Source organism: Martes martes (genome assembly GCF_963455335.1).
Source record: "Martes martes genome assembly, chromosome: 4".
Lineage (NCBI taxonomy): Eukaryota > Metazoa > Chordata > Mammalia > Carnivora > Mustelidae > Martes > Martes martes.
This window is the reverse complement of record NC_137891.1, coordinates 175,937,015-175,964,805: the sequence shown is the minus strand read 5'-3', so window position 1 is coordinate 175,964,805 and position 27,791 is coordinate 175,937,015. Positions and strand designations below refer to the sequence as shown.

Sequence of the window (27,791 nt, the reverse complement as noted above, 5' to 3'; positions counted from 1 at the left end):
GTGGCAATCTGGGTTTCAAATCCTCCAGGGCTCCCTGCTGCCCTGAGCACAGACCCCTGGCCCCTTGGTCTGGCATTCAAGGCCACATGGCCCTGGCCTCGCCTTTACCCTGTCACCTTCCCATCACTCAGAACTGTTTGCAGGGCCCCTGGGTGGCCCAGTCGGCTGAACGCCCACCTCCACCTCTTGATTTCGGCTCAGGTCATGATCTCAGGGTCGTGAGTTGGAGCCCCAGGTCGGGCTCTGTGCTCAGTGCAGAATCTGCTTAAGATTCTCTCTCCCGGGCCGCCTGGGTGGCTCAGTGGGTTAAAGTCTCTGCCTTCGGCTCGGGCCATGATCCCGGGGTCCTGGGATTGAGCCCCACATCGGGCTTTCTGCTCAGCGGGGAGCCTGCTTCCTCCTCTCTCTCTGCCTGCCTCTCTGTCTACTTGTGATCTCTGTCAAATAAATAAATGAAATCTTAAAAAAAAAAAAAAAGATTCTCTCTCCCCTCACCCTCTGCCCTTTCACCCCCGTTCATGAATGCTAAGTAAAGAAATACAGTCTTCAGGGGCGCCTGGGTGGCTCAGTGGGTTAAAGCCTCTGCCTTCGGTTCAGGTCATGATCTCAGGGTCCCGGAATCGAGCCCCGCATCAGGCTCTCTGCTCAGTGGGGCGCCTGCTTCCCCCTCTCTCTATGCCTGCCTCTGCCTACTTGTGATCTCTCTCTGTGTATCAAATAAATAAATAAAATCTTAAGAAAAAGAAAGAAATACAATCTTCAGAAAAAAAAAAAATAGAACTGTTTGCTACCTTCCCAGTTCCAGGCACTCTGCTCCATCACATTTGCACCTGCGGTTCCCTGGCCCAGGGACCCTTTTTAGGCCTTTCCAGGATGCTCGGGCAGCATTGCTGTAGAGTCTGCTCCACGACTCCCTCACCCAGGCTGGGCCCCCCGGGGTTTGTGCACACCCAGGTCACGCCATACCCTTATTGTAACGGCCCAGCACCGGCCATCCCCGTAATCGATCCCTTGGCGCCCCCTGGTGGCCACATTGAGGAAATTCTTGGGCTTCACTGAGCAACTGAAAGGAGAACGGGAGGCCGATCACCCAGCACCCACTGCGCGGATGAGCCAGGTGCTTGCTCTACACCGGCTCGAGGAACCCCCATCACAAGCCCTGGGGACAGATACTCTCGCTCCCACTTCACTGCAGTGGAAACCGTGGCTCCAGTTTCTCAAAGCCCCCCCAGCTAGAAAGAGATGGCGCCAGGACTCAAACCGAGGTCAGCCTGACTGCAGAGCGGTCTTCCTCCCCCTGCGCAGACGGGGAGCACCGTGGAGGCGAGGGCAGCACGACGGGAAGGAAGCACACAGAACCCGTAGTTTGGCCATGGAGGTGCCCGTGCAGCTCTGAAGGGTGGGGTGAGGGGGACGGACAGGCTGGTACCCCAGGGCCACTGAGATCTGTCTGGAGTTGGTCGGGTCCGCACAAAGCCAGGCCCGACCCGGGGTACAATAGCGATAAATAGAATTTATTTTGTACAACTGTTACTGACATACACACAGCCACGGGGGCTTCCAAAATGGGTGTTGGGGCCGGAAGGCTGGCCTTTGGTGTGGTGCCTAAAAAGTGTGGACAGACACACACAAGGATGTGGACTCACAGCCGCTGGGCCTGGCTGCCCCTTCCGTGGGAGTTGGGTGAGGGGCGCAAAGGCGAGGCCCATTACTCTAGGCCAGCTGAGACCCCTCGACCTGGGGTGCCCAGAGCATGGGATGGCAGGGGTTAAGCTGGGTGCTGGCTGAGGAGCTAGATGGGTCCCCCTCCCCCTCAGGGGGCCACTTGTCTGTCAGGTGGAGGCAGTGGACAGGACCTGTGGTAGAGCTCGAGGGTCCAGGAGGGGCAACGGGCATAACCAGCTCCCAGCCCTTCAGCCCACCTGGGGTCCCAGGGAACCCAAGAAGCAAGGTAGGGTGGTAGGGGGCCCCTAGGAGGATAGCCCCCATTGTGGGGCAGGTGCATGGAATCACAGTCTTCAATGACCTCTGAAATAATCTTGTCCATTTGCAGCAGAGGTACCCAGAGAGGGACGGGGACTTGCCCAAAGTCACACAGCAGAACCAAAACTGGAAGCCAGGACTCAGGACTCCCAGCCCAGCGCTCATTCCTCCAGATTTCACAACCCACTGCCTCCACAGTAGGCTATGTACGCACTAAGACAGGTCAGTCCTCCCCTCCCATCCTGCTCTCCATGAGTCCAGAGGGGCACCCAGGTGTGATGAAGGGCCCGGGGTGGGGGCAAGCCAGGCCTGGGGTTCTGCTTCAACTGATCACGGCCTGCCCCAGCCTCGGGGGTAGGGATGATGCCAGCAGCTTCCCCCTCCCAGGTCTGGATGGCTCCGCCCTGCAGAGACAGCCCAGACGGGTGGCCAAGGTGGGGACAGGGGACAGCCCACAGGCTGGTGCCGGCCTCGGGGGCAGAGGGCCTAGCCGCCTGGACTTGACACAGCGTCTTCACCTTGTGCTTCTGCGGCCTCGTCTGCAGGGTAAAGGGAGATGAACACGCCATGAAGCAGGGAGAGAGAAGCGGGAGGGCCCCCCCCTGAGGTCCCAGGCTCTATCTCCGGGTTTTCTGGTCCCACTGGGAATCCCCCAGGCCCTTTCCTCCCAGCAATTCCCAAGTCCTTCGAAGGCTCCCACCAAATCCTCCCAGCAACTGGTGGCTGGAGGTGAGGCAGCAACTATTGGACCCACTACACAGATAAGGAAACCAAGTCTCGGAGAGGGGCCAGCGACCTCCAGAGTCCCACCCAACCTCTGAGGGGCACAGGGTTCCAATCCAGGTCCACAGATGGTAGATGAACAAGGAGGACTCACGCCCCCTTCCCGCCCACCCCTGCCCCCTCCCGCCCTCTCCACACCAAACAAGAGCCAAGGACTGGGTCTGACCTGCTCAGTGTCACCTTCAGAACGGGAGCCTGGCTAACAGCCCTGCGCGGACAGAGTGCGGGTGAGGCAGGAGATAGGACAGATGACAACACAGGGCAGGAGACATAGGACAGATGACAATACCGGGCAGGAGACATAGACAAGCAGAAGACACGGGCTGCCCCCGGGGCCAGATGAACCCAGCCCCTCCTGGCCTCAGGGGACCTCTTGGTCTGGCGCCCACCCCCAGTCCCCTTGGACACCTGTCCCCTTTCCCCAGCAGCAGACCCCCTCCTGGGGAGCGTTCTCACCGGGCAGCCCCTGGGCGGCGGCACCTACCAGCTGGGATGTGTGCTGCTCAGATGCCTCCAGCTGGATCTTGATCTCGGGACACGCAGGGTCCCCCGACTTGCCGACGTCGGGATGGGGTGACCGTGAGGGGCCTGGGGAGGGGGGCAGGAGGGAGCCACCTCACTGGCCGCGGGGAGGCACCAGGGAGAGGGACGCATGGATGGGCGGTAGGCGCCGGTGCTCCGCGCCCCCACCGAGTCCCTCCCTCAGGGAATCCCTCTCTCCTCCCTTCTTGACCCCTCCTCCATCATCCCCCAAGAGCCCTCCAGAAGCCAGTAGCTCTCTTGGTGAGATAATGACCCACCCGCTGTCCCCGCTGTTGGGGGCAGGCCCATCACACACCCACCACCTGGGGCGTGAGGAGTGGTCTCGGCCCTCTGTGCCTCTCCCTGTCCCCCTCCTGCCACATGGGGGGCTTGGCAGGGGAAGCTGCCTGTGGCCTGGTACCTGGGGAGCTGCCCCCACTCGTGGTGCTGACGCTATCCTCCAGCCACGTGCTGTAGATGAAGGAGTCCCGTTTGTGAGGCGTCCCTGAGGACGAGACGCTCTCCTGGGGATGGGGGAAGAGAGAAAGAGGGAGGTCAGCTCTCCAGGGGCTGGCTGGGCTCCCGGCCCGCCTCCCGGCCGCCTCTGCTTGCGGCAATCCAGAACCCCTCACCCTCGCCCCCCTGCAAAGAGGATGGGGGCCCAGCAACATCTGCCCCAGCGAGACCACAGGAGGACAGGGTAGGGGGCATACACCACACACTCCCCATTCATTCATTCAGCAAACATTCACTGAGGTTTATCCGGGGCCAAGCCGGTGAGAGAAAGCAGGCAGGGTCCCTGCCCTCAGACAGTGAGGTCTAGGAGGCAAGACAGGCTGTGAAGAGACTTGTAGAATTCCAGACTCTGAGCCCCACGGTCAGGGCCATGGTCTGCACTGCTCCCTGCTGCATCCGCAGCCCTTGGAACAGGGCCTGGCAAGGAAGAGGGGGCTGCTAGAGCTTTGCTGAATGAAGAATGACACAAGGGTGCTAAAGGCAAAGCCCCGGGGGGCTGTGAGAGCATGAAAAGGGGGGTTCCCAACCTACCCTGGGACTAGAAAATCAGGGAAGGCTTTCAGGAGGAGGTGATGGGAGGCCAAGTGGGAAGGATGAATAGGAGTCAGTCAGACAAAGGGGGAAAGAGGAGACAGGGAGAGTGTTCCAGACCAAGGAGGTATCAAGTGCCAAGACCCAGAGGTGGGATAAGCCTGGTATGTTGCGGGGACTGCAACAGAGCACAGGACAGCTAAAGTGGTAAGAGATGAGGCTGGGGAGGGACCAGCTCCTCAATGGAGCCCTTAGAGATGGGGCTCTCTGAGGTGACCCTGGGGAGCCATGGAAGGCTTCAGAGTAAGGGAGCGTTCGTCTGCATGACTCCTTTGGGCTGGGTCCCCTGATCGCATCTCAGCACACTCACATCTCACCACACACCACGTTTCTGCCCCGAGTATCTACAGGGACCAGAGGGCCACCTCCCGGCCACTGGAGAGCACCACGGCTCCCTGGGCCTCTCACCAGGCCTGTGTCGTCCGCGTCCCCACCCTCGGTCTCCTCCACCACGCTGGCAAAGCTGCTGGCGCTGGACGAGGAGCGGGAGAAGTCCTTCAGCACTTCTGCCCTCTGGGCTGTCGTCTCCGCTCTGCGCAGACAGCACCCTGTCAGCCTGCGTCTGCTCCGGGCCCCGCACCCCGCTTCCCTGCCCTGGGAGGCCCAGCCTGCAGCCACCCAGGCACCCCTGTGGCCCCCACGACAGCTGCCCAGGCCTCAGAGCCTCCCCCCACGGTTGTCCTTCCTAATTCATGGGTCTGAGCACACCTCTCTCCTGAGCAAAACCCTCTTGTGTTTCCCCATCGCCCCAGATAAAGTCTAATTTCCTTGGCAAGGTATTCAGTAATAATAATAACTATTCACAGAGAAACTCTGGTTCAAGGTATGTTTGCTCTGTGCCAGACACTGTTTTAAGTGCTGTTACTGGAGTTATCTCATGGTTATCATTAATAGACCCATCTTACAGATAAGGAAACACCGAGGTTCAGAGAGGGTAGGCACATAGCCCAAGGTCACCCAGCCATAGGTGGGAGAACAGGGGTTAGGACCCAGGCCTTCCAACTCCACAGTCTACTCTCAACCCTCTCAGTTTTGTTCCATGCCCAGGACTTTGTGTCTCCTGGAGTCTCACCCCTTCCCTCAAATCCCCAGAAGCAAATTCATCTTTCAAAACTCAGCTGAGGGTCTCCTCCTCCCTGATTTCCTCCTCTCAAGGTGGGAAAGGACCTCCCCACTCTGGGTCTGCAAGCCGTGTCTCTCCCTGTCCCTGTCATGCATTCCTTCTTCTCTGTTCACTGGCCTGACCCTTCAGGAGAGCACAGTCTGGGAGTCTAGACACTCCCACAGCCAGGACAGAGGAGGCTGAGCCACAGCATTGGAGAGAGGGGTGGCCTCCCCCTACTTCCGTTCTTCCTCACCCCACCTCTTCACATGGCAACCACAATCAGGTTGGAAAGCATCACTCCTCTTAACTAAAATCCCAAAGGGTCCTCCTTGGCCCCACTTAGAGTAAAATGCAAAATTCTCATACAGCTTCCAAAGTCAGGATCCAGCCTCTGCCCACCTCCCTGACATCCTCAGCATCACCCAGCACAAAGTCTGCCTGGGCCCAGCCCCTCACTCACTCAGCTCCAACCGCACCACTCTTCTATCCTTCAAGCATGCCTCAGGGCCTTTGCACTTGCTGTGTTTTTTGCCTGGAGCCCTCTTCCTTCTGCCATGCCAGTCTTAGTAGGGATGGCTCCTCACTCAGCTCTCACTTGAAGCCTCCCTCACTTCTAGATGTCTTTCTTGAGCACCAACTACCTGCCCCCACCCCAGTAAGTCCTCATTGCATCCCTTGCTTTATTGTCTTCTTGTGTCACCATCTAGAAACAGCTCATCAGGTCACGCTACTCTGCAGTGTCAGCTCCATGGGGCAGGGGCTGTGTATGCCCAGCTCACTACTGGATTTGGAGCTTGGCCTGGGGCCTGGCATGAATGAAGCTCTCAGTTGGTGTGTGTCAAAGAAGGACCTGTGAGAGTGCCCAGACCTCCCTGATGCCCTGGGTGTCCAACACACAAAGCCCTGGTGCCCAACGGGCAGCCCCAGGCCCACGCAGAGACTAGAAAGGGTGAGTCCAAGCCCCCTGGCTTGGCGTGCCCCGAACCCCAACCTGTTCTTGGTCGTGGGCATCTCTGGGGAGCTCTGAGTGGATGAGTTCTCCGACTTGGGCTCCTGTGAGGCGTGCCCGCTGTCTGGGGTCTTCTGGCCGGCGGGGGGACTCTCCCTGCGGGGCACACGGGGGCAGTGGGGGGATTCAGCACCGGGCCTGGCATCAAGGGTAGAATGAGGCCCAGGTGGTGAGGTCACGGGTGCCTCCTGCCTCATCCCCATACCCTATATCCTCAGGGGCCAACCCCAGGGCCGTCCCTGCAGCAACGCGGCTGGCCTGGCCGAGGAAAGGAGCAGGTGTGCCGGAACACCTATGGAAGATAGGACACTCCTCCAGTTCTCCCCTCCTTATCCCTGTCATGAGGAAGGCAACTGGAGACCAGAGACAGGAAGGAATCTGCCCCGCGATGCACAGCTAGGTCCATGGCAAAGTCAAGATCTGAACCCAGGCTTCACAGGCTTCTGGGCTCCCATGGCCATGAGGATGGTACCACCTCCACTCCTGAGCCCCGGGCCACCTGCCCTGTCACATAACCCCACACCACACCTCTACGGCCGCGCCCTGCTATCTGTTGTGTTCTTAGCCTCATTTTCCAGATTAGAACGGTGAGGCTCAGAGAGGTCCAGTGACTTTTCCAGGGTCACCCAGCCCCGACGTGGTAGAGGCAGCATTCACAGTCAGGACCTCTCCTCTGCTCCCCAGGGGCTGTCCTGCTTCTTCTGAGGCATGCCACCTGCACTCTCCCCACACAGGTGTCGCCCCGCAACCCCCACAGGCCAGGCCGTCCATCTCCGCTCCGCCTCTCACTGGCTGTGTGACCTGGGCAGGCCCCTGCACCCTCTCATCTACAGCACCTTGCCATGCAAGGTGTGACCCGCTGGGGAGCCAGCAGACCCGCTGACCAAAGGCAGCATCGCACGTTAGATGACGAGCCGGCCCAGGGACCTGGCACACAGCAGGTGCTTGGCTGCATAGCTGTGCCCAGAGAGGGACAGGGGGCAGAGGAGTTGGCACTCCTTCCTGCTTGCCTAACTCTGCCACTTCACAGGAGCCAGGGGAGGGGCTGGAGGAGACAGGGGACCTGCCCACCCACCTTTTCTCCTGCACCTCCTGGATGTTTTCGATCCCGATGGCACTGCTGCGGCGTGAGCCGAACGGGCCCGACTTCTTCCTTGTGGGGCTCTTTCCAGGGACGATCAGTGACTGCAGGGAAAGGCCCCAACTCAGTGCCCACCTGTCCTGGGGGAGCCACTGCCCCCCACATGCCACCTGGGGCCCTGCTGCCCCAGGCCCTGAAGCAGAGGCAATGGAACAAGAAAGGACGAGAGAAATCTCCGTCTCCAGAGACAGCCCTCCACGTTCACAGACAGGGAAACAGGCCTGGTGAGGGCCAGGGCCCCCCAAGAGCACACAGCAGCATGGGGCCTGGAATCTCAGTCCAGGAGAAGGGCAGGAACCCGAGGAGGCTGGGCAGCCACTCTGGGCCGGGATGGGAAGAGGCCGAGACCGCAGCATGACTCCCAGCCCCCTGCCCCCACGTCGTCTTGGGACCTGGAGGCTCGGGGCCACGGGGAGAGGGTGGACGTTGCAACACGAGCCCCCGCCCCACCTTGCAACCTCCAAACTGGCTGGAGGAGATACTCGCCCCGTGGCTGAAAGACACCCTCCCTCCCGTGGTTACTCAGCACGCTAGGGTGGGAGGCCCCAGCGCCAGAGGCAGACCCCAGCTTCTCTGAGGAGGCAGGAAGGTCGGCCCCAGGGAGGCATGGAGTGGCAGGAACCCTCAGGCCGGTTCATGGTGCAGGGGGCGGGAATCAGGGCAAAGGAGAGGGATGGCGTTCCATGCAGAACTGGCGATATTGGGGGACGTGCAGCTGGGCGTAGGGTCTTTGGGTACCAGATCTTGGCAGGGACTCGGCCAGGGTCCCAAGGGCCAGGGCAGGGCCAGAAGCCCCTGGTGGGGGGCTTGGGGAGGGGGTACACGGGCTCGGGCACAGGTATGAGGCCTCCGAGCCCGAGCTGCCAGCACTCCACCCTGCACAGCCCCGGGCCCGGCCCAAGGGAAGGTGGGGGGCAACGTCCCCAATATGGCCTCCGTCCTGAGAGCGAGCAGAGAACAGCACGTGCAGGCAGCCTCCAGAGCGGGCGGCCCCGCGGACGACAACCTCTTCCACGGTTCCTATGCCTATGGCACTGCCCCGGCGTCCGAATCTACTCGCGCTTTTCCCGGGAATAAGCAATGACTGGCAAGCGGCAGAGGGCAGGGCCAGAGAGAAACAGATAGACGTGGAGAGAGACACACAGAGAGATGGACGGGGCGGGAGAGGCGAGACAGGGAAAGGGGTGGGGGGAGGACAGATGGACAGAGAGAAACAGAGTCGACAGTGAGGCAGTGGGTTGACAGAGACGACACCGCCAGGAAGGGGTAGGACAGTGGATGGAGGAGAGAGATGCGCCAAAAGACGCGGACAGACACAGGTTGGGGAGCACAAACGGGGTCACGGAGAGAAACGCAGACAGACAGAGCCAGGAAAAACAGGGAGGTGGGAAGGAGGAAGCAGGGAGAGAACGGTGTGGACGGTGTGGACGGGGGTGGGAGGAGGGAAGAGACAGGGGTCCGTGGGGGGGCGGGGGCAGTAGGGAGGGAGAGGGAAGGTGGATCAGGGACGATACAGACGCAGAAGGGAAAGGAGTAAGAGCAGAAGAGAGAGATGTACAAAAACAAAAACAGAAATGGGTCTGGTTACTGCCCTGGTGGGTGCTGTTGGCCTGGCCCGGCCCCGGGGCCCCTTGACAGCACCCACAGGAGGCTGGGCCACTCGGCGGGAAGGGAGGGGGTGGGCCTGCTTCTCCTGGGACAGTAGGCTTGGTGACTGCAGGCCAGCAGAGGCCCTGCCTTGCTCCCCGGGCCAGGCCAGACCATGGGACAGGGGTGGCTGGGGTGTGTGTGGGGGGGGACCTCCTGCCATGTGACACAGCCTCACAGCATGGAGCACAGGGCTTGGCATGCGGCATGCAGTCAATGAAAGACAAAAGGACAGTCGGACAGATGGATGGAAGAAAGATGGCAGGACGGGAAGAAGCAGAGCGGCGGGTGCCACGCCAGGGGCGGACGCTGGGCGTTGGAAAGCAGATGGGCCCAGAGCTGAAGGCCTCATCCACCCCGTGTGCCCAGCACACCCCCCAGTCTTAGCGGCAGAGTCCCGCAGAGGATGGCAGACAGGAAGTAATCACACAGTAGGTGCTCGCTCGGGAGACGCTTGCAAAGAAGCCAGTTCTTGACACATGAGAGGCAGCCACAACCAGAGAGACCCCGACACACAGTAGGTGCTCACAGGCAGCCTAGGGCCAGGCGCGCGGAAGAAAGGGCTCACAGAGAACACGCTCACACCACAGCTCGCTTCCTGACACGCAGCGAAATTTCCCCGGTCTCCAGGGCTTAGCATGGACCGTGTGCTCGGTCAGGAGTCAGGAGCCCGTCTCCAGATGCATAGTAGGTTCTCACACAAGAGCCCAGGGACGGGCATCCAGTGGACACTTACAGAGCTGATGCCCACACAGCCGCCCAGGAACGGACACACAGTAAGTACTCACAGACACTCAGGCTCAGGCCCACGGTAGTAGCTCACACAGTACACGTCCACACAGCAACCGGGTCCTGACACAACAGGAGCTCGCAGAGCAGCCCAAGTCCTGACACACAGTAAGTACCCACCAGAATCTCAGGGCCAGGCACACGGCAGGCGCTCACACAGAAATCCAGGTCCTGACACACAGTGCGTGCCCACAGCCTGACACACAGTAGTGCTCCCAGCAACCCAAGGCTTGACAGTAGGTGCCCACAAAGCAGCCCCATTCCCAGCACATGATAGACAGTACGTGCTCAGTAAGGAATGTCATACAGAGGTAGCCCCAGAGCGGACCCGCAGAAAGTCACCTGAATAAGGGACCAGGAGGAGGGATGGGCTGAGGAGCTGGAAGGGGGCTGCAGGCTCTCAGCGCCCCACTGTCGTGGCCTGGACATTGGACCCCCATGGGGAGCGGTGGCTGGAGTCAGTCTAGAACCCAGGATGGGCACTCAGCGGGGCAATGGGGGGGGGGGTGCGGGGCAGGCCCCAGAGGTGGGGGGGAGCTGAGGCCTGCTGGGGGAGGGCACTCACTATTCCAGCTGCCTTGGCCAGGTCGGGGTTGTTGGGGGCAAAGCTCCCGCTGTGGCTGGTGGACACGGTGTTGGGCTTCTTGTTGCTTAGTCCCATGGCATCCATGGACTGGCTGCGGCTTCGGATGGCCCGCTGTAAAGGTGGGGTGGGAGTGGAGGAGGCACAGACTTTGAGGTCCCCCCTCCCCCCAGGAAACCTAGGAGCCCAGGCATCTCGTCCCTCGCCACCAGTGCCACTCCAGGTAACCCCAGGAAGTCTCTGCCTGGGAGGCCACAGGAGGGGCAAGCCCACATGTCGCCTAAGGGTAGTTTGGGCCTTGGCTCTGCCACCAGCTTGCTGGGTGATGTTAGACCAGCCACCGCACCTCTCTGAGCCTCCTAGACTCTCACGTGGCTGTTGTAAGGATCGCAGAAGATGCTGGGGCAAGACCAGAGTGTGCACAGAGAACCCTCCAGAAATCTCAGTTTTCTGCTCTTAGGGTCCTGTAGGTCTTTCTTTTCTACTTTCTTTTCTTTCCTCCCTCTTGCCTTTTGTTCCTTGCTTTTCTCGGCCAGTCTGTACTGAATGTTTCCTATGGGGCCGGGCACTTTACGTTCACTCAGTCAATCCGCCCTACGAGGTAGGCACTGTTACCATGCCGATTTTACATATACGAGACAAGCCTGGAACCCATATTCCAAATCACACAACCTTAACTGTGGGTTCTGCTGCCTCTGAGAAATTCTTTGACTTAATCCAGGTCCACTGTCCAGCACCTACCAGAGATGTGGGGCCACTGGACCCCCATCCCCCTCGAGGCACCCCAGAGCCATTTTCACCACCCCCTCATTCCCTGTCTCCAATGGACACAGGCAGGGCTCTCCTTTGGCTCCTTTCTCAAAGACGGTCTGCTTGCCCAAGTCCAGGGCAGGTGGGGGCAGTTGAACCAATCCGCTTATGCAAACCCATTGCAAACCTACATCTCCAGCTTTGCTGCCTGCCCTGGGCTGAGGGTGAGGCCCAGCCTGCCTGGTGGGGCACCTGAAGGGTGGGCAGTTTCCCTCCCGTGGATGGAGGAGAAAGTGGCAAGGAAGCCATGGCCTGGGGACCTGCAGCTGGGGGGGGGGGGGAGTCCAGAACCTGAGGGGGAAAGAGGAGCTCCCCCCTCCTCTACCTCTTACTTTGGACAGCAACTGCGGAGGGAGATGGGCAGGGTTTTGCATTTTGCTTTTGGACTTATATCTCACTAATATAACTCCTTTACAAATAATTCTCAACAGGTGTAGGAGGTAAACTGCCACCACCCTACCCAGTAGATAAAGAAATGGCTCAGTGGGAAGACCATGTGACTTTTGATCACGGGGCCATAAGTTTGAGCCCCATATTGAGTGTAGCGATTATTTAAATAAAACTTAATGAAACAAAAGAAAGAAACTGAGGCTCAGAGGATGCTCAAGCTGGTGAGTGGCAGAACTGGGAATAAACCCAGGACTTCACCAAACCAGAGACAGCCAGGTCACAGGGTCACACAGGCCTGAGGTCACACAGGCCAGGTCCCTCTCCTACAGCCACTCAGGTCACATACTGCACCTCAGAATTCTGTTTCTTTCCCTCGGAGGACAGACACCTCTTCCTCCCTTTTCTGCTAGCTGACCTGGTGGCCACCACCAGAGGCACCTGGTTGCCACCCAGAAGGCTCCACCTTCGCAGAACTCCCAAGGAGACTCCACCCCCAAGCCTAGGCTCCGCCTCCAATCATTAACTCCTCCCAAGTTAGAGCCCCACCCTAAAACCTAGGCCCGCCCTGAAGCTCGCTATTATCCAGACTCCACCCAGGTACTTGCCACCTAGCTCCAAGCTCATCTCACGCCTGTTTATTAACCCCGCCCCCAACTCCACCCCTCGGCTCCACCCCCCATGTGAGCCCGCCTCCGGCCACACCCCCACGCCTTGCCCATAACCCCGCCCCCGACTCCACCCTGGATACGCCCCCGCCCCTCCGCTCCAGGTAGACCCGGGCTCTTCACCTTAAAAGACTCGAAGAAGCCGCCTCCGCCGCCGCCGTTCTCCATCTTGTCCTCGTCACCGCCCAGGCCCATCATGGACTGGCTGTGGATGTGCAGTTCCTCATAGAGCGTCTCCAGGAGGGCGGCGCGTGTCCGCTCCTGTGGGCCAGGTGGGGGCCATCAGGAGAGAGCGCAGTGATCGGCCCTTCGTTCCACAATTAGAATCCCATCCGCCTTCTCCGAGTGAGTAGGGGGTGAGCCTGGGTTCCGGGAGCCTACGCTGTCTTCCCCTGGGCCCCTCCGCAGCTCCGGCAGCCCCCAGGGCTCCTCCCGCCCCGAACCCCAGTTTTCCCCCTCCCGCACGGTGTCCTCTGTGCCAGCCTGCCCACCTGCGGGCGCCTCCTGGGACATTCCTCACACATTCCTAGAAATTCCCTACTCCCTCTCCCCTGACCCTAGCCCTGCTCACGTGTAAATCCGCCCCCACCCCAGACGGCTCTCCCTCAGGCCAAAGTCTGAAGGTGGCGTTTCCCTCCCCAGGGGCAGGGCTGACATCCCAGGTTAGGGGGAGGGGTTCAGCCCAACAGCCCATCCTCACCTCCAGTTTGGCAAACTTCTCTGCCTTGTAGCAGGCGTATTCAGCATTGATCAGCTTTGTCAGCAGAAATTCCTGGAACTCAGGCCCCTGGGAGCCCCCAGTGTGGAGAGGAGAAAGGTGCTCATATGAACACAGAGGCAAGGGGCTGGACCCCAGTGACTCAGGGGCTGGAGTCCCTTGAGCTGTGCCTTGCTGGGGCCCTGGGGTCGCCCTCTTCACTCCCAGAAGGGCGCTCCTTGGCCTCAGCTCCCCAGCTTCAGTACCTGTGAGGGTCCCCTGTGCCCTTCATGGTCGCCCACCCCTCGGGAGAGGAAACTTCACAGTTGTAAGGGGCTGGCTGGGGTCTCCTATGCCTCAGTCTGGGGGAAAAGTGAAGCCAGGGCCTGACAGGTAAGAGAAACGTGTGCCCCCTTCCCAGACGTTTTAGAAGAAAGAAGACTGTAATTGTCAGAAAGATAATAGCAGTTAGGAAAGGCCACAGAGTCTCCCATGAGAAATCTAAAACAATGGTGCACTTTGTTCTGTGGCTTTGTAAGTGAAGATGGCTTTGAATGAGAAGCCAGGCCCCAGTTACATGGTTGGGGGGGCCCAGCTGGCCTGGCACACGGTGGGGCTTCAGGACCACTTATAGCAGAAGGTGTGCCCCCTTCAGTCCCCACCCATCTCGTCCTGCTCTCTCCATGACTGGGGCTGGGGGCTGCCCCTCACCTTCCTGAACACAGCGGGGTCCGGGAGGGGGGGCCCAAAGAAGGGCACGTCGTCTCTAGCAGTGACAGAGACCTGGAAGGGAGAGCAGCAGTTGCTGTGGAGTCCACACCCCCGCCAGAGACCCCTAATTCATCCCGGGCCTGCCCCTTGCTGGGGAAGGTTCAGTAACTGCTGATTGGGCCAGTGAACCCCAGGATTTCAGCTCCTCCATCCTCGGTCCTGAATCTGAGTGGTGAGAAGAGGTAGAGGATCTCAGGGGTCATGAGGATAGTGAAGGCCAAGGAGATTAAAGGGTGGAGAAGGGTAACCAGCTCCGTGGAGGGGGATAACCTGGGGGAGGGCAGAGAGGGCAGGCTGGGACTCCTTCATCAACAGAGCAAGAGGGGGACTCAGAGCCCTCTGGACCGTCTCAGTGACTCCGGGCGGGGCTGGGCCTGGGGCTGCGGCTGATTGGTGTCATCACCCACCTTGTAGAGCGGGCCATCCGGCCCCCCGCCCTCGGCCTGTACCACCACATAGGCATGTAGAAAGTTGGATGCAATCATGTCAGGCACAAAGGGTGTGTTCTCGTCCTGGAAGACGACAGCGACAATGTCGTTCCCGATGTGCCGCTTCCGCTGCAACTGAGCACAGGGCCACAGGCCTTGACCACCTGGCTAGAGAGGGGCTCGCCGGGCACAGGGGAGGGTGAGGAGGGTGCCCGCAGGTAGGTGGGAGGGTTTGGGGTAGGCAGAGGGTACGTCTGAGAATTCACTTCTCTCCCCAGAAAATGTCAGGAGAAACTTGTCTTCGAATTATTTTAGTTTGCTTGGAATCCTGTGACCGGTGAGGAAATGGAGACTGACAGAGAAGGGGCTCTTGAGGCCCCACGGTGAGTGAGAGGACCCCAACCTAGGGCTCCTGGGCCCCAGGCTCTACCTCGCAGCCCTCCTTCTGTCTCAATACCCCAAACACAACCCCTCGTGAGCAAACAGGTTCCACTCAGAGTATACATTCCTGGTGCTGAGATGAACACAGGATCCTCTCAGAAGAAACTTGAAAGATACTAAACACAAATATTTCCATTTTTCTCACACTACCCTTTTATCTCCCTGGGGTGGCGGCATGAGGTCAAGGGGACCACCCTGCAGGAAGCTTGGGACAGGTGACAAATTTCGGAGTTCAGCTCCCAGACTACGCCCTGCACTTCCTCGCCTCCAGGCCTCTGCAGGACGTGGAAGCCATTTTCTCCACCTGGAATATTCCCCCTCCTTCTCCCAGCTCCTCTGCGGCCTAGAAATCATTTCATCTTAAAAGCTTTTCTTGACTCCTACCTCTGCCAAGTTTAAGTAACCCCATGTGACCCCACAATGCCTCTCCCTCCCTGTAAAAACACTAACTCCAATTTATTGAGCTCTTGTCATGTACCAGATACTGTTCTAGCCACGTGGTATGCATTCCCTCCTGAACGCTCACCTGTGAGGTCAGTGCCATTACCATCCGCACGGCATGGATGTGGAAACAGGCTTTCCCAACACTACAGCAGTGTGTCACCCTGCCCCCACTAGGGCCCACAAGTCGGGGAAGGGATCATTTCCATGTCTATACCCCAGGGCCCCCTGAACCTGGTGTGGTGAACACTGAACAGACAAGTGGATGGGGGGGCAGGGGGACAGGTGGGAAGCAGGTGGGTGGGTGCCCAGGCTACCTGCTGGGCGTCCCCTTCTGTGTAGGGCAGCTTGGTGGACACGTGAAACATGATCTCCTTGTTGCGGAAGTTGCAGTACACAGACTCGGTCCCCGTCTGCCCGTGGGTCACGTCCAGGCCTCCTCGGAACCTGCCCCGGGCCCCCCAGGCCACGGCTCAGTCTCCAGTCCCAGCCAGGCCTCCATTGGGCCAGGACAGGGGCTCCCTCCCTGCCCCAGGGCATGGGTCCAATTAAGCGATGCTCTTCCCACCTAATGCTCACCCTTTAAAGTCCTGCAGTTTGACCTTCTGGCCCAGAAATTCGAGAAACTCCACGAAGGCGGGGCTTTCCTCATTGGTGCTGAAGAGCTCTTCCTCAGAGGTCTGGGGACACAAGGAGGGCAGAGGTCACCAAGCTGGCACTCCTGAGCTGCTGCGGCCCCCAGCTCCCAACTCGCACCTAGAGCAGGCTGGGAGGAGGACCTCGGTGTCCCCTCCCTCTGCCCCGCCCCGAGCTCCTGGAAAGCACAGTCCCTGGGCAGGCGCCCTCGCTGGCAAAGGTCTGAGGCCCCAGGTCCATGGCCAGCAGGGTGGGAAAGCCTGGAGGAGGAAGTGAGCGCACCTGCCCAAGCTTCTGATAAATGACTCCAAACTTGAAGTTATTGCTGATAACATGCTCGTCAAAGGTGACGATGAGCCGGGAAGCCTGGGGGGAGAGGACCTGGGGTGAGATGGCCGCTTTTCCAACCTGCCACCACGTCCCGCTCTGACTCCGTGCTGAGCGCGGGGCTGGGTACTCTACCCAGGTCATCTCACTGAACCTTCATGACAAGCCCATGAGGAAGACGCTGCTGCTGTCCGCATTTTACAGATGAAGAAACCAAGGTTCAGAGGGGTTAAGGAAATTGTGATTTGCCTAAGGTAAGCCGCTTGCAAGTGGCAGAGCTAGGACTCGAACTCGCGACCAAAGCTTACGCTCACTGCTCTGGAGTCTTGCCCACAGGCCCCCACCCGAGTCCACTCTGTAACACCCAACTTTGTCCTTGGCTCCTTTGTAAACCCACAGCCTCGTTCTAGAATGAGACTAGTCCCACCAGCTTGCTGTGGAGCCTTGAGACATTCCCCTCACCTTGGGTCTCCGTTGCCTCTTTTGTACCTGAGAGGTAACATTTGATTTCTGAGGCCCCTTCCTTTGGGGGAACTTTCCTGGACCACAGCACCCCTCAGGGTCCTCATCTCGTTCCAGAACTCAGTCAGAGCCATGAGGGCTGACATGTCTTTCAGGGTCACCTCTTCCAGGAAGCACCCCTGACTCACTATAGACAAGTCCAATTCTTACCCCACCTGGCCAGAGGGCCTCAAAGCCAGCGCCAGAGCGGGGAGCATAGCCGCTATCTGTGGGGCAGCATTTGTAAAGGCGCCTGTGTTATTCCTTCTCCCGGTGTCCCCTTGGGTCAAAAGGCAAGGCCACTGGAGTCCCCTGGCTCAGGAGCACTGACTGCCCGTGCGAGGGGCCCCAAATGGCATTGAGAGCTCCTGGATGTGAGGCTTGCCTCCAGGGCGGACAACACTAAGGTTAAAGGCAGGCCGCCTTCATCTGCTGGGCATCGCCAGATAAGGCACTGGGCCACTCTGGGTCTCTGCTTCCTGTCCTGCAAAAGCAGACTTTGCACAGTTGTGTGGATTCAATGAGAGAGGCTGGGGGGGACTACCCTGCACACAACAGGTGCCCCATAAGTGCTCAGTTCCCTAGTTAGCCACCCAGCCCAGAGCGGAGCCCAGATACAGCCGTACCTTGGGGTAGAGCACAGGGTAAAACCGGTCCACGTTCACATCTTCACACACCAGCTGCAGGGAGAAGGGAGGGCCTGGGGGGAGGGGCTCCGGGCCTCTGGGCCTCCGGGGCCACCATCTGGGAAGGACAGCAGCCAAACAGAGAGGGAACAGCCGAGTCTGCAGCCAGACTGGGGGCTCATTGCTGCTCAGGATGGGGCGAAGAGAACCGGGGTCCCTGTATCCGAAGGTGCTCTAAAGTGACCGAAAAGCACACGGGCCGGGGACAGGAGCCCAGACCACAGAGCCACATGCCAGCGTCATGGGACACAGGGGAGGTGGGACCTCAGAGGCAGGGCTGCGGCAGGCAGGGCTAGGACCTGGAGCTCAAGAGGACAGTGTGCACTGGCAAAGCTGCACCTGGCCGTGTGCCCCCTTGGGGTGCCCAAACAGGCCTCACCTTTGCCATCTGGACCACATTGGGGAACTCAGTGAGGCAGGAGATGGGGATGACATCATGGTGTGTCCGGCACTTGGTCCTGGGAGGAGAAAGCCCACACTGAGGGGCTAGGCAGCAGAGAGGGAGATGGAAGAGCCCCTCTGCACAGTCAGCCCGGAGGGGATATATCCCAGGGAGAGGGAGAACCGGAGGTGATGATGGGGCCTGGCCTGGCTTGGGGGCTAGTTTGCGGAGCAAACTCAGGCAACTCCCTGGCCTCATTGGGCCTGGATGAGAAGAGTGGGTACAATGAGATGAGCTTCTAGGCTGTAAGGCCTCAGCTCTTCCTGCTACCGCGGGGTCCCCTTGGCCCACCCTCACCTGAGCAGTAGCCGGAGATGCTCCTGGTCCCCGATGACGTCATACTTCAGCGAGAAGACAAGGTGGCCCAGGGCAGTGTCCAGTGAGTAGTAATTGAAATGCTCCTGTGGTGGGAGGCAGGGGCCAGGAGAGAGGGTAGAGCTGAGCTTGGGGCTTCCAGAAACCAGGCCAGAAAGCCAGCTCACTCCCAGATGGGGGTCCTTCACCAAGCAGCAGGTGTCGTGGGTGATGGCAGACTCGGTATCAGATAGACCTGCGTTCAAATCCCCTCTCTGCCACTTGCCAGCTGGGCAGCCTAAGATGGTCACCTCGCCTCTCTGTGCCTCAGTTTCCCCTCTGTAAAACGGGAGGCCAACTGCCTTGTAGGACGGTGCAGGGACTGAAGAGATAAACAGCCTTGCAGAGTGTAGGAGTTCACTGAACATTTGTAGTTACTTTGGCCATCTGGGTCCTCATCCGAGTCAAAACCACATTTGTACCTGCATACCTATCTCCCAGCCCCTGCTCTTCTCGGACTGGGCACACAGTAGGTGCTCAATAAAAGTCTTCTGTCTGATTGCTCAGCTTGTGGCTCTGTGGTCCCTGAAGCCAGGGCCCGTGAGAAACAGGAAGTGAAACATCTCATAAACACACTGGGCGGCTGACCCGGCAGGTTCCCACCCTCCTTCCTCACCTGGAGGAGCCACAGGGCTAGGAAGAAAAACCGCAGTGGGACTGAGGGGGAGCTGCGACAGGAATGGTCCCCCCCAGAGGGGAGCCAGGGTTGGCCCCTCCGGACGGGGAAGTCCCGAGGTCAATGGCAGGCCCAGAACGCCAAGATATTCCACCCAGCCTGGCCCTGCGCCCCCTGCTGGCCCTGGCCCTGGAAGTGGTTCTGGCTCCTGGCCACGCCGGCCACAGGAGTTATCCTGAAGTTAAGTCCTGTTGAAATGGGAACACCTGGGCTCAGAGGACAGGTGGAGAAAGGGGCAGGGGATGTGCCCCACAAACCCGTAGCTCGGGGACAGTCTGGGTCGACCTGGAGCTGAGAGGCCCCCTGAGCCCTGGCTGGGCATACAGTGACGGAAACCCCCAAATGCTTGGCACCAACTGCAGACGGAGCTGCAGGCACTTGGCAAAGGGCCACACTGAGGTCTTCAAGTCCCTTGAGCTGGAAGCATGAGCCCTCCCAGCACATCTTAATGGAACGTCAGCCGGAGCTAGGTCCAGTTCCTAGCTCTGTAATTGTGTGACCTTGACCAAGACGCTTGACCTCTATGAGCCTCAGTTTTCCTCTTCTGTAAAAACTGGGATGCTCCTGATCTCACAAAGTAATTAGGAAGTTGTAGTAACAGCGAACACTGATTAAGTGCTCACTCTGTGCCCAGCGTGAGTGAGCTTTACACATGCTTCTACGAGCCACGTTCTTAGGAATGAGGAAACAGGCTCAGGGAGGTTAAGTAACTTACCTAAGGTCACACCATCAAGAAATGGAAGAGCCCAGATGCACACACAGGCCATGAGACCCCCGAGCCCGCACCTCTCCCCACCACCTGGGCTGCAAACTGGCATAGAAAACAGCATCTGGCACGGAGCCAGACACACACGATCCCAGCGTGCAACCTCCCCTCCAGCCCCCAGAGTCTCAACCGCTGACTCTGACAAGCTGTCACCGGGCAGGACCCCTGCTCTGGAGGTGGAGATGGGACAGGGGTTTGCATCGGTCCATGGCACTGTTCTTCCAGCCCCGATCTGAGGGTGGGGCCTGGGTCTGTTCCCTTTGCTGCTGCATACCTGGTACCCTGAACAGGGCTGGGCACACAGCTGGTGCTCATTACTTGCCAACAACATTGACTGAGGCCTCACTTTATGCCTGACACCATTCTAAACACCTTGCAAACACTGCTGTCGTTCAGGCTTTACAGCAACCCCATGAGGTGGGTGTCACCACCATCTCAGTTTTTATGGACAAGGAGACAGAGGCATGGGGGAGGGGGGGTTTGGTAAGTGACTTGCCCAGTGTCTCATGTAGCAAGTGACAGAGCCAGGGTCATGCCGTGGTGCTGCCTCTGCTGCTAACTATGGCACCATACTGCCTTTTGCAATGAATGTTTGTTGAATGAATGTGTGAATCCACCACAAATGTTTTGAGACCCGGGACTTGGGGACTAACGACCAGCCCCAGCGCATGGGTTTGGCTGCCTCCCAGGCCCGGCCCCCATCACCGGTGGGCTACCCACCTTGCCAAGAAAGTGCTTCCGGTAGATGCGGGCTGTGGGGTTACACTCGAGCTTCACCTTGGTCGTGGGTGACTGAAGCGGCTCCGTCTCCGGGATGCTGGTGATTTCGTGGTTGGTGCCTTCGATCCAGTAGCCCCCAAACTGGGGCAACAGGATGAGGGGGAAAGGTCCTTCTCGCCCTAGGACCTGAAAGGGGACTCAGGTGAAAACCACCCACGCTGCACCCTACCAGGGCCCCGGGACACTCCCCCCACCCCAACTCAGACCGGGCCACTTCTGCCATGGCTCAGGAGTGCCAGGGAACGAGCCAGAGCTTACGTGGGCCCCAGGGTTTGCATCCACCCCCCTCCAGCAGACGTGCTCCAGCCCCTCTCCTCCTACTGCAGGCATAGACCCAGGGCGCATGGGATTCCAGTCTCCAAGGATGAGGACTTGGGGGAAGGTAGCGTTGGGAGCATGACCTTGGCCAAGAGGCTGGAAGATTTGGATTAGAGGTCTAAGGGTTCATAGGGGTTCTAAACACTTGGGCCAGTAAGCTGAGGCTCCGGTGCCCACAGCAAGGCCTGAGATCAGGTTCCTGGCAGGGAGGAGGACCTGAGAATCCAGACTCCCTTTGTGGGCACCTCTGGGCCCCAAGCAGGGATGGGCTCGGGGGGTCCAGCCAGTTACCTCGTGGACGCTCGGGTAGGGAATGTAGTCCTCCTCCGTCTACAAAACACAAACAGGGCAGAGACCCAGCTGTGGTGGGGTCTTTACCCTTGACTTAACCTCCAGTCTCCCCAGAATGCTCCATCATTCAGCCAGCCATCCCGGCTGGGAGTATGGATGGGGCCGGGGCATCTCCCCAGGGCTTGCCTTGGGGTGACCCCTGGAGGCAGAGGCTGAGGCAAACTCAGCTCAGTAGTGCTGGCAGCATCCTCTGGGTCTCTTTCTGCCTTGGGAAAAAGGCTCACTGCCTCCCCGGAAGAAACCTTGGGACCAGTGGTTCTCAGTGCATTGGTATGGCCTCGAGGACTCCTTAAACACACTGCCGTGCCCCACCCCCCCAGTTTCCCAGGGTCTGGGTGGGGCCCCAAAAATTTACTTTTTTTTTTTTTTAAGAATTTACATTCTAACAAGCTCCCAGGTAATGGGGATGCCCTGGTTTGAGGACCCCACTTGGACAATCCCTGCTCTGGACAAAATGTCAGGCATATATATGCCCATGAACTTGCCCTTCAACCCTCACCTTGCAGCCCTGGGCCCACCTCGCCCCCACCCCCCAAGGCCCAGCCTGCCAGTCTTCTGGATTGTTGAGGTCCCAAATCAACCACAGAACCATATGCCTATCTGCAGGGGAGGTGCGACCCCCTCTACCCCCCTCCCCCACAAGAAAATTCTGAGTCTAAACAAGAGCCTCCTCCCGTCTCCTTCCAGCCCCCCACTCCTGTCTGTCTCCTCACAGTAGGCTGGGGAGGAAGGGGTGAGGGGGTGGGGGGGGCAACCAGGTTACCCCTCCCACCTCCTCCTGTCCTCTCCTCCCCTCCCATCAGCCTTCCCAGGCAGAAGCCACCTGAGTCCTGGGTTTGAGTTTTCCTGCAACTGGCTGATCACACCTGGGGAGGGAGTCTCCCCATCCCCTCCAGGTCCCAAGCCCTTTGGAGAGGCTGCTCAGGAAGCAGACAGCACGGGCAGAAAGCCACAGAAGAGTGGGGTGGGGCCACGGTTCCAACCTACTTTGAGGGGTGGTGGGAAGGAGCATCGCTGTTCATCCATCCTGCTTCCCTGCAGAGAGAAGGTAATAAAGCCCGTTCTACCCCTCCCATGCCTGCAGCCAGTGCTGCACCCCACTGGAGGCTGACACCCTGTAAGGGGGAAAGCCTGGCCATGGTTGGGGGGTACTCACGGGGCAGGGTGCCGGGTACTTGGTTACACAGGGAGTGCTGGGGACTCTGTGCGGGAACATGTGCCACTGGGACTGGGGGTAGGTGGGGGCCTGCACGTGCTAGTATGTGAGTGTGGGAGGGAGGTCACTGCATCTACAAAGATGTGTGTTTGGGGAGAGAGAGGAGAGGGACAGAGGGAAAGAGAGAGAGAAAGGCGGGGACAGGTGGAGACAAAAAGTGAGAGAGGCAGAGAAACAGGAAGGGGCAGAAGAGAGGGTTTGGAGGGCGAACTGACATTGGAGGGAAAGCTCCTAAGCTTTGTTCAAGTTGCCCCACGCCCCTGCCCACCTCCCAGCATGTACCCATGCAGAGGCCTGGACAGAGGCCTGGAAGACCAGGGCTGGGAGTGCAAGGCGGGCAGGGTTCAGGCAGAGGGGGTGGGGCACATCCCCCTGCCTGTGGCACAGCCTCGGGTTGCCCTGTGCCCTGGCACCTGTCCCTCCTGCCATCCTACACAGGGGTCTGCGGAGCCTGGGATGCCTCTTAGCAGATGGGAAATGTGTGTGAATGTGTGTCGGGGTTTGGGGGGTGCATATGGGGGTGGGGGTGGGGAGTTGGGAAGAGCCACTGATCCCAGCCCTGCTGGGGACCTACACGGGGATGGGAGCAGGGGAGACACAAGTGGGGTCTGGGCCCATGGGTCAAACAGGGAATTAGCACTCCCAGCCTCCATCCTCTACTCGGACCCCCAGAGAGAGGGCTCAGGACAATGCCCTGCTACCACCTCCTTGCAGAACAGCCTGCTGGGGGCTCCTGGCCCATCCTCAGAGAGGAATAGGGCTGGGCATATAGCAAGGGCCCCCAGCCCAGCCCAGCCCCTTCTGCGGCTCCCCCAAATGGGCAACAGAGCCAACCTCACCTGCATCTTCTCAATCATCTCAAACAGCTCTGTGTTCTGCAACAGAGAGGGAGGAGGGCAGGTCAGTCCTCAGGGTCGGCCCAGCTGACCCCACTAAGTCCCCAAGGAGTCTCCACAACTCTAACCAACCCCCGTGGGCCTGTCTGAGCACCAAAAGGCAGTGGAGAGGGCAGTGCAGAAGGGAGCTCTGGGCAGATGACCCGCAGAGCTCAACCAACTGCTTCGTGAAGTTAGCCCAGGGCCCAGGCCCCTTCCCAGGCAGCCCACCCCACTCAGTCCCCTTCTCAGAGTAAGGAGGCTACTGCCTCAGACACGGCCGGATGTGACCCTCGGGGACAGACACGTCTCTCCCATGTCACTGCATGTTTGGCAGTGCCAGGATGGGCCAAGTATCCCAGGTCCCAGCCCCAGAGAGGAGACAGCGGGGTTCTCAGGAGGGTCTGTGGTTCCACCCACCCCTGCTGGAAGAGGGCCCCACCCCCACCCCACTGCAAGCGGTATGGGGGTAGGGGGGTGCTGTTGGGGGAGACAGTGCTGGGATGTCCCATCAACTCAACAGCATCCCCTCACCCCTCCCACTGCAGCTGGCCTCTCCCAAGACCAGCCAGGGCCACACAGGGTTAATCGGGGCCTCTGCCAGCCATGCTTGGCAGCTCTGGCCTCTCCAGCGCCAACTCCCTACGAGCCTTCCTGGAAGGCGGCATCCTTGCCCGTTGGCTGGGCTGGGGGCTGGGCCTAGGAAGCCCCCAGGGTCTCCATGATAGTGCCCTTCCCCCAGCACTTCCAAGGCCTCAACTCATCTGGCTCCTGCTGCCCGGTGGGGGCACCGCCTGAGCTCACACGCATATGCTGTAGGCTTGTGCACCAGGAAACATATACTCTCTCTTGCTTGAACACACACAGCCTTATACACCAATATTTAAACACACTCTCACTATACCAAAGAAAGCAAACACACATAAATCAGCATCCCCCCCAACAAACCCAGAGGGTCTGTGCACACCCATTCGGAGCCTCAGAGCCATAGGCTAACACACAAGTAACACATGGCAATGTCCTAAATGACACAACAGCACACCCACTCACACACAGGTCCACGTCCTGCAAAGCTGAACGCACAGATGCCAACCCACCCCTGTGTAGAGGTGCACGTCAGTAATGGAACACGAAGCTACACAAACCCCACAAAACCACTCTCACATCTGTGTGCCGAGAGACACAATAGCATGCACTTGCAGACACCGGCAGCTGTGTTCACAGACACTGAGCCACGGAGCCCCAGTCCCTCGTACAAGCTCACCGTTCCCTAACAGAGTCACATACCCTGGCAACAGACAGGACAGACTTGACCCCACACTAAATGAGTTTTGAGGGGGGAAACAATGAATAGCCACTGTGCAAGTGGTTCATCAGCAAGGGTGGGGGCACAGGTCTGACCCTCACACATTCCCCCTCATGCCCGCTGGAGCACACACCACCCATCACACGTGCACACACAGCGTGAGGATCATGAGATGCAAACACTCCATGTGCACACTCGGGGACCTTGTCCCCAGACGCAAAACCCACCCTGTAAATGCACTACGAGAGGCCACGGGAAACACCGACCCACAGTCACCTACAGCCACACCCAACACTCTGAGCCTGGAAGGGACAATTCCCCAGGCAGCCACCTGCCACACCTGCAGTCCAGGTAGACAAACACACCAGTTACCTCAACATTCTGCCCAACAGCAACAGGGGCTTCTGTGCCCGGGCTACACAACCTCGGCCCCGCAGGGTCCTGGCAGTGATGTGGGTGCATTACTGGCCCCCAGAGCGCCCCACTCAGGATGACCCGAGGGAACAATGGCCAGGAACAATGCACGCGGAGTCACAGCCACATAAACACTGACACATGGGACTGTCATCCAGGGAGCACACACAGCAACAAGTGACACCCACAGTTACAGCCTCACGGGTCAGCAGACGCCAGCCACATGGCAGACCTTGAGCGAAGTGGCTCAGAGCACCCCCGCAAAGTTACACTGGGACATTCAGACCCCTCCTAAAGGGGGCAGGGGTCGGCGAAGTGGTCCCGAGGCTGACAGACACGCCGACTCACGTACGCACCCACAGCGCCGCGGTAGCCCAGAGCCACCGTGCCACCACGGGCACTCCGATCCGGGGGCGGCTCGAGAAAGAGCCCAAGGCCCAGGACCCCGGGCAGGGCTGCGCCCTGTGGCCGCCGTGCCCGGGTGTCAGCTCAGAAGCTAACACACCCTCCATGACGGAGGCTCGCACACCGCCCTGGCTGGGACAGAGTCTCCCCAGCTTCGAGGAAGTCGGGCTGAGCCGGCTCCCGCGGACCCCCTCGGCCAGGCCGCCCTTGCCCCGGTCCTCACCTGCCAGCCGGCCCCAGCCGGCAGCGAGCCCCTCCGCGGACGGCCGGGGGGCGCCAGGGGCCGCGGCTGCGCCATCCCGAGCCTGGCCCGGCCGGGCCCCCGCCCCGGCTGCGCTTCAGCTGGCCCGGCCGGCTCCCGCCCGTGCGCGCCCCGGTCCGGGCCCCGCAGCGCCGAGCTCCGCGCTCTCGGCTCCGGGCTCCCGGCCGCACACTGCCTGAGCTGGGCTCCCCCGGCGGCCGGGCCCGGAGGGGGCGGGGCGCCAGGTACGGGCGGCGCGGGGGCGTGGCTTCGGAATTCCGGGGCGGGGACACCGGTGGCCACGCCCCCGGCGCGGCGCGGCGCGGCCCGGCCCGCGGTCCCCGGACACTGCGCCTGCGTGCTCTACGCTTTCGGCGCTTAGAGCACCCCCCCCCGCCCCGCCCCCGAGCCCCCAAGCGGTACTCGGCGCGCCCCTACCTCGCCTTCTCTATGTTCCCGGACTCTGGCTACCCCGCCTCAGGGATTCTTGGGACAGGCTGTGAAGCTGGGCTGGAAGAGGAGAGGGTTACCTCGTAGACAGAGGGCTCTCCTTGAGCATCTACTTGACGTCGCACTTAGCAAGGATGACCTCTCCCCACAATCCTGGACGTACAAGTGTCAGCCCCATTTTACGGAATAGAAAACTGATTTAAGAGGTGAAATATCATACTCAGGTTCACACAGCTAGGAAAAGACAGAAACTGTTCCCTGTTCTCCAGGGAAAGGCCTGGAGCTGCTCTCCCCTCCCTCATCTCCCCCCACCTCCTAATGCCTGCCGGTGACTGGCCTGTTCCCTCCCTTCCTCAGATCCTATGCCCACACCCGATGCTAACTGCCCTGATCCTGGAGGAGGGAGGCAACAGGGACTGCCAAGGACTTCAGGACATGAGGGTTCTAGCACTGGCCTTGCTACAACTTGCTGAGTGGACTTGAGTGAGTCCCAGCCACCTCCGTAGGCTTCAGTTTTCCCATCTGTAAACTATAAGGCCCTCGGTTTTCCCACCTCTGCAGGCCCTTCCAGTTGACCCTACTTTGGGTCTGCCCCTCTACAGCAGGGGCGGGGCCGTCCCTTCCCCGGACAGGTACTGGAAAAGCAGCACTTGCTTCCTGAGCTGCGGCCAAGTCAACACCAGCTGCTTTGGAGCCTGCAGGGGCAGGGCTGCCCACCAGCTCAGTGCACAGCCTCTCTTCAGTTCCCTGGAGGAGCCGCCAGCCACTGCCCACCACCCTCGTCTCCAGGGCTAAGGGCTTCTGGAAGGCAGGCACCGGAACTTCTTTCCTCCAGACCTGGCCCTGGGTCAGGTTGGAGCCCGGGGAGTCGGCGGGAACTCTGGAGATGTGTGTTCCAGACACGGTGTAGTTTTGTTTTTAATAATTAACAGCAGCAAATATTGATTTACGCAGGCGCTTCCAGGCCTGAGCGCTTCCGGGCACCCATCGAAATGCAGCCAGAGAAAACATCCATTCCCACAGTGGGAGGAGGTGAGACCTTCTCGCATCACTGGAGACATCTGTGTGACAGGCAGACTGGAGGGTGTACACACATGTGCAAGCAGCTGTATGTGTGTGACTCTGGGACCAGATGTGGCTGCGTGTGCGTGGACATCCTGGGTGTCTGTATTCGTGTCTGTACATGGGTGTCTGTATACATAGGCCTGTGTACACATGCACGTCTCTGAATACATTTGCAAATGTGTGAACGTGTCCATGGACAGAAGTGTGGGTAGATTGTGTTGTACACGTGTGCAGATTCCTGAATTCCTGCATGGAGAAATCCCTATTGGGGGGGGGGGGCAGGGTGGGTGGGCCCTGAAGAGCTCCGTGTCTGTACAAATGTGGTTTTTCCAGTGAGAGGGCAATGTCCTTTCTGGGAGTTCCATCCTGCCCTGGGAACGTAACATTGCTGAGCTTCCTGGTTTCTGCTTTCCAAAGTTAGTTCCATAGTCATCACCCAGCTGGAAGCTGGCAAGGTGGCTAGAGAAAGAATTGTCACCTCTGTCTTACAGATGAGGAAAATGAGACCCAGAGGGGAGCAGGGACTTGCCCACTGGCACAGGGAGGTGACTTGTCCCTCAGATGGGCTGCATCCACGTGATAAATGTGCCCAGACTTAGGGGTGCTAGAGGAGGGGCATGGAGAATGTATCATAAGCCTGAGTCCCCTCAGCCCCACCCCGGGTTTACTG

The 27,791-nt window shown here is 59.6% G+C and overlaps 1 protein-coding gene across 7 annotated transcripts; it reads right to left on the bottom strand.

Annotated features, from left to right (window-relative positions):
• Nucleotides 1-1,500: 1,500 nt before the first annotated feature.
• On the bottom strand, nucleotides 1,501-26,122 carry RAP1GAP (RAP1 GTPase activating protein). Of its 7 annotated transcripts, none has more exons than XM_080800866.1 (24): nucleotides 25,589-25,791; nucleotides 23,205-23,240; nucleotides 22,137-22,184; nucleotides 21,090-21,128; nucleotides 20,421-20,606; nucleotides 18,202-18,305; nucleotides 17,842-17,920; nucleotides 17,403-17,456; nucleotides 16,231-16,314; nucleotides 15,892-15,992; nucleotides 15,630-15,759; nucleotides 14,410-14,565; nucleotides 13,943-14,014; nucleotides 13,235-13,321; nucleotides 12,658-12,795; nucleotides 10,652-10,783; nucleotides 8,657-8,734; nucleotides 7,585-7,694; nucleotides 6,492-6,605; nucleotides 4,804-4,927; nucleotides 3,710-3,812; nucleotides 3,251-3,354; nucleotides 2,502-2,522; nucleotides 1,501-2,387 (listed from the first exon to the last, which is right to left on the bottom strand). In XM_080800866.1, exons 1-24 carry the CDS (start codon nucleotides 25,661-25,663, stop codon nucleotides 2,160-2,162), a joined length of 2,403 nt encoding a protein of 800 aa, XP_080656992.1. In that variant the 5' UTR covers nucleotides 25,664-25,791; the 3' UTR covers nucleotides 1,501-2,159. The 7 variants fall into 7 exon arrangements, 6 of the variants coding, with proteins under 6 accessions (XP_080656992.1, XP_080656991.1, XP_080656989.1 ...); XR_013966685.1 differs by adding an exon at nucleotides 2,933-2,974 and having other exon boundaries at nucleotides 2,386-2,522; nucleotides 3,251-3,385; XM_080800868.1 differs by adding an exon at nucleotides 2,933-2,974 and having other exon boundaries at nucleotides 2,386-2,522.
• Nucleotides 26,123-27,791: the final 1,669 nt, after the last annotated feature.

Excerpts from the sequence above, each read along its gene's own strand:
- RAP1GAP (XM_080800863.1), bottom strand. The coding sequence starts at position 25,663 with ATGGCGCAGCCGCGGCCCCTGGCGCCCCCCGGCCGTCCGCGGAGGGGC. Across the intron at positions 15,993-16,230 it reads TTTATCAGAAGCTTGGGCAG|ACCTCTGAGGAAGAGCTCTT; the intron begins GTGCGCTCACTT and ends TTGTGTCCCCAG. Across the intron at positions 12,796-13,234 it reads AGAAGTTTGCCAAACTGGAG|GAGCGGACACGCGCCGCCCT; the intron begins GTGAGGATGGGC and ends CCTGGCCCACAG.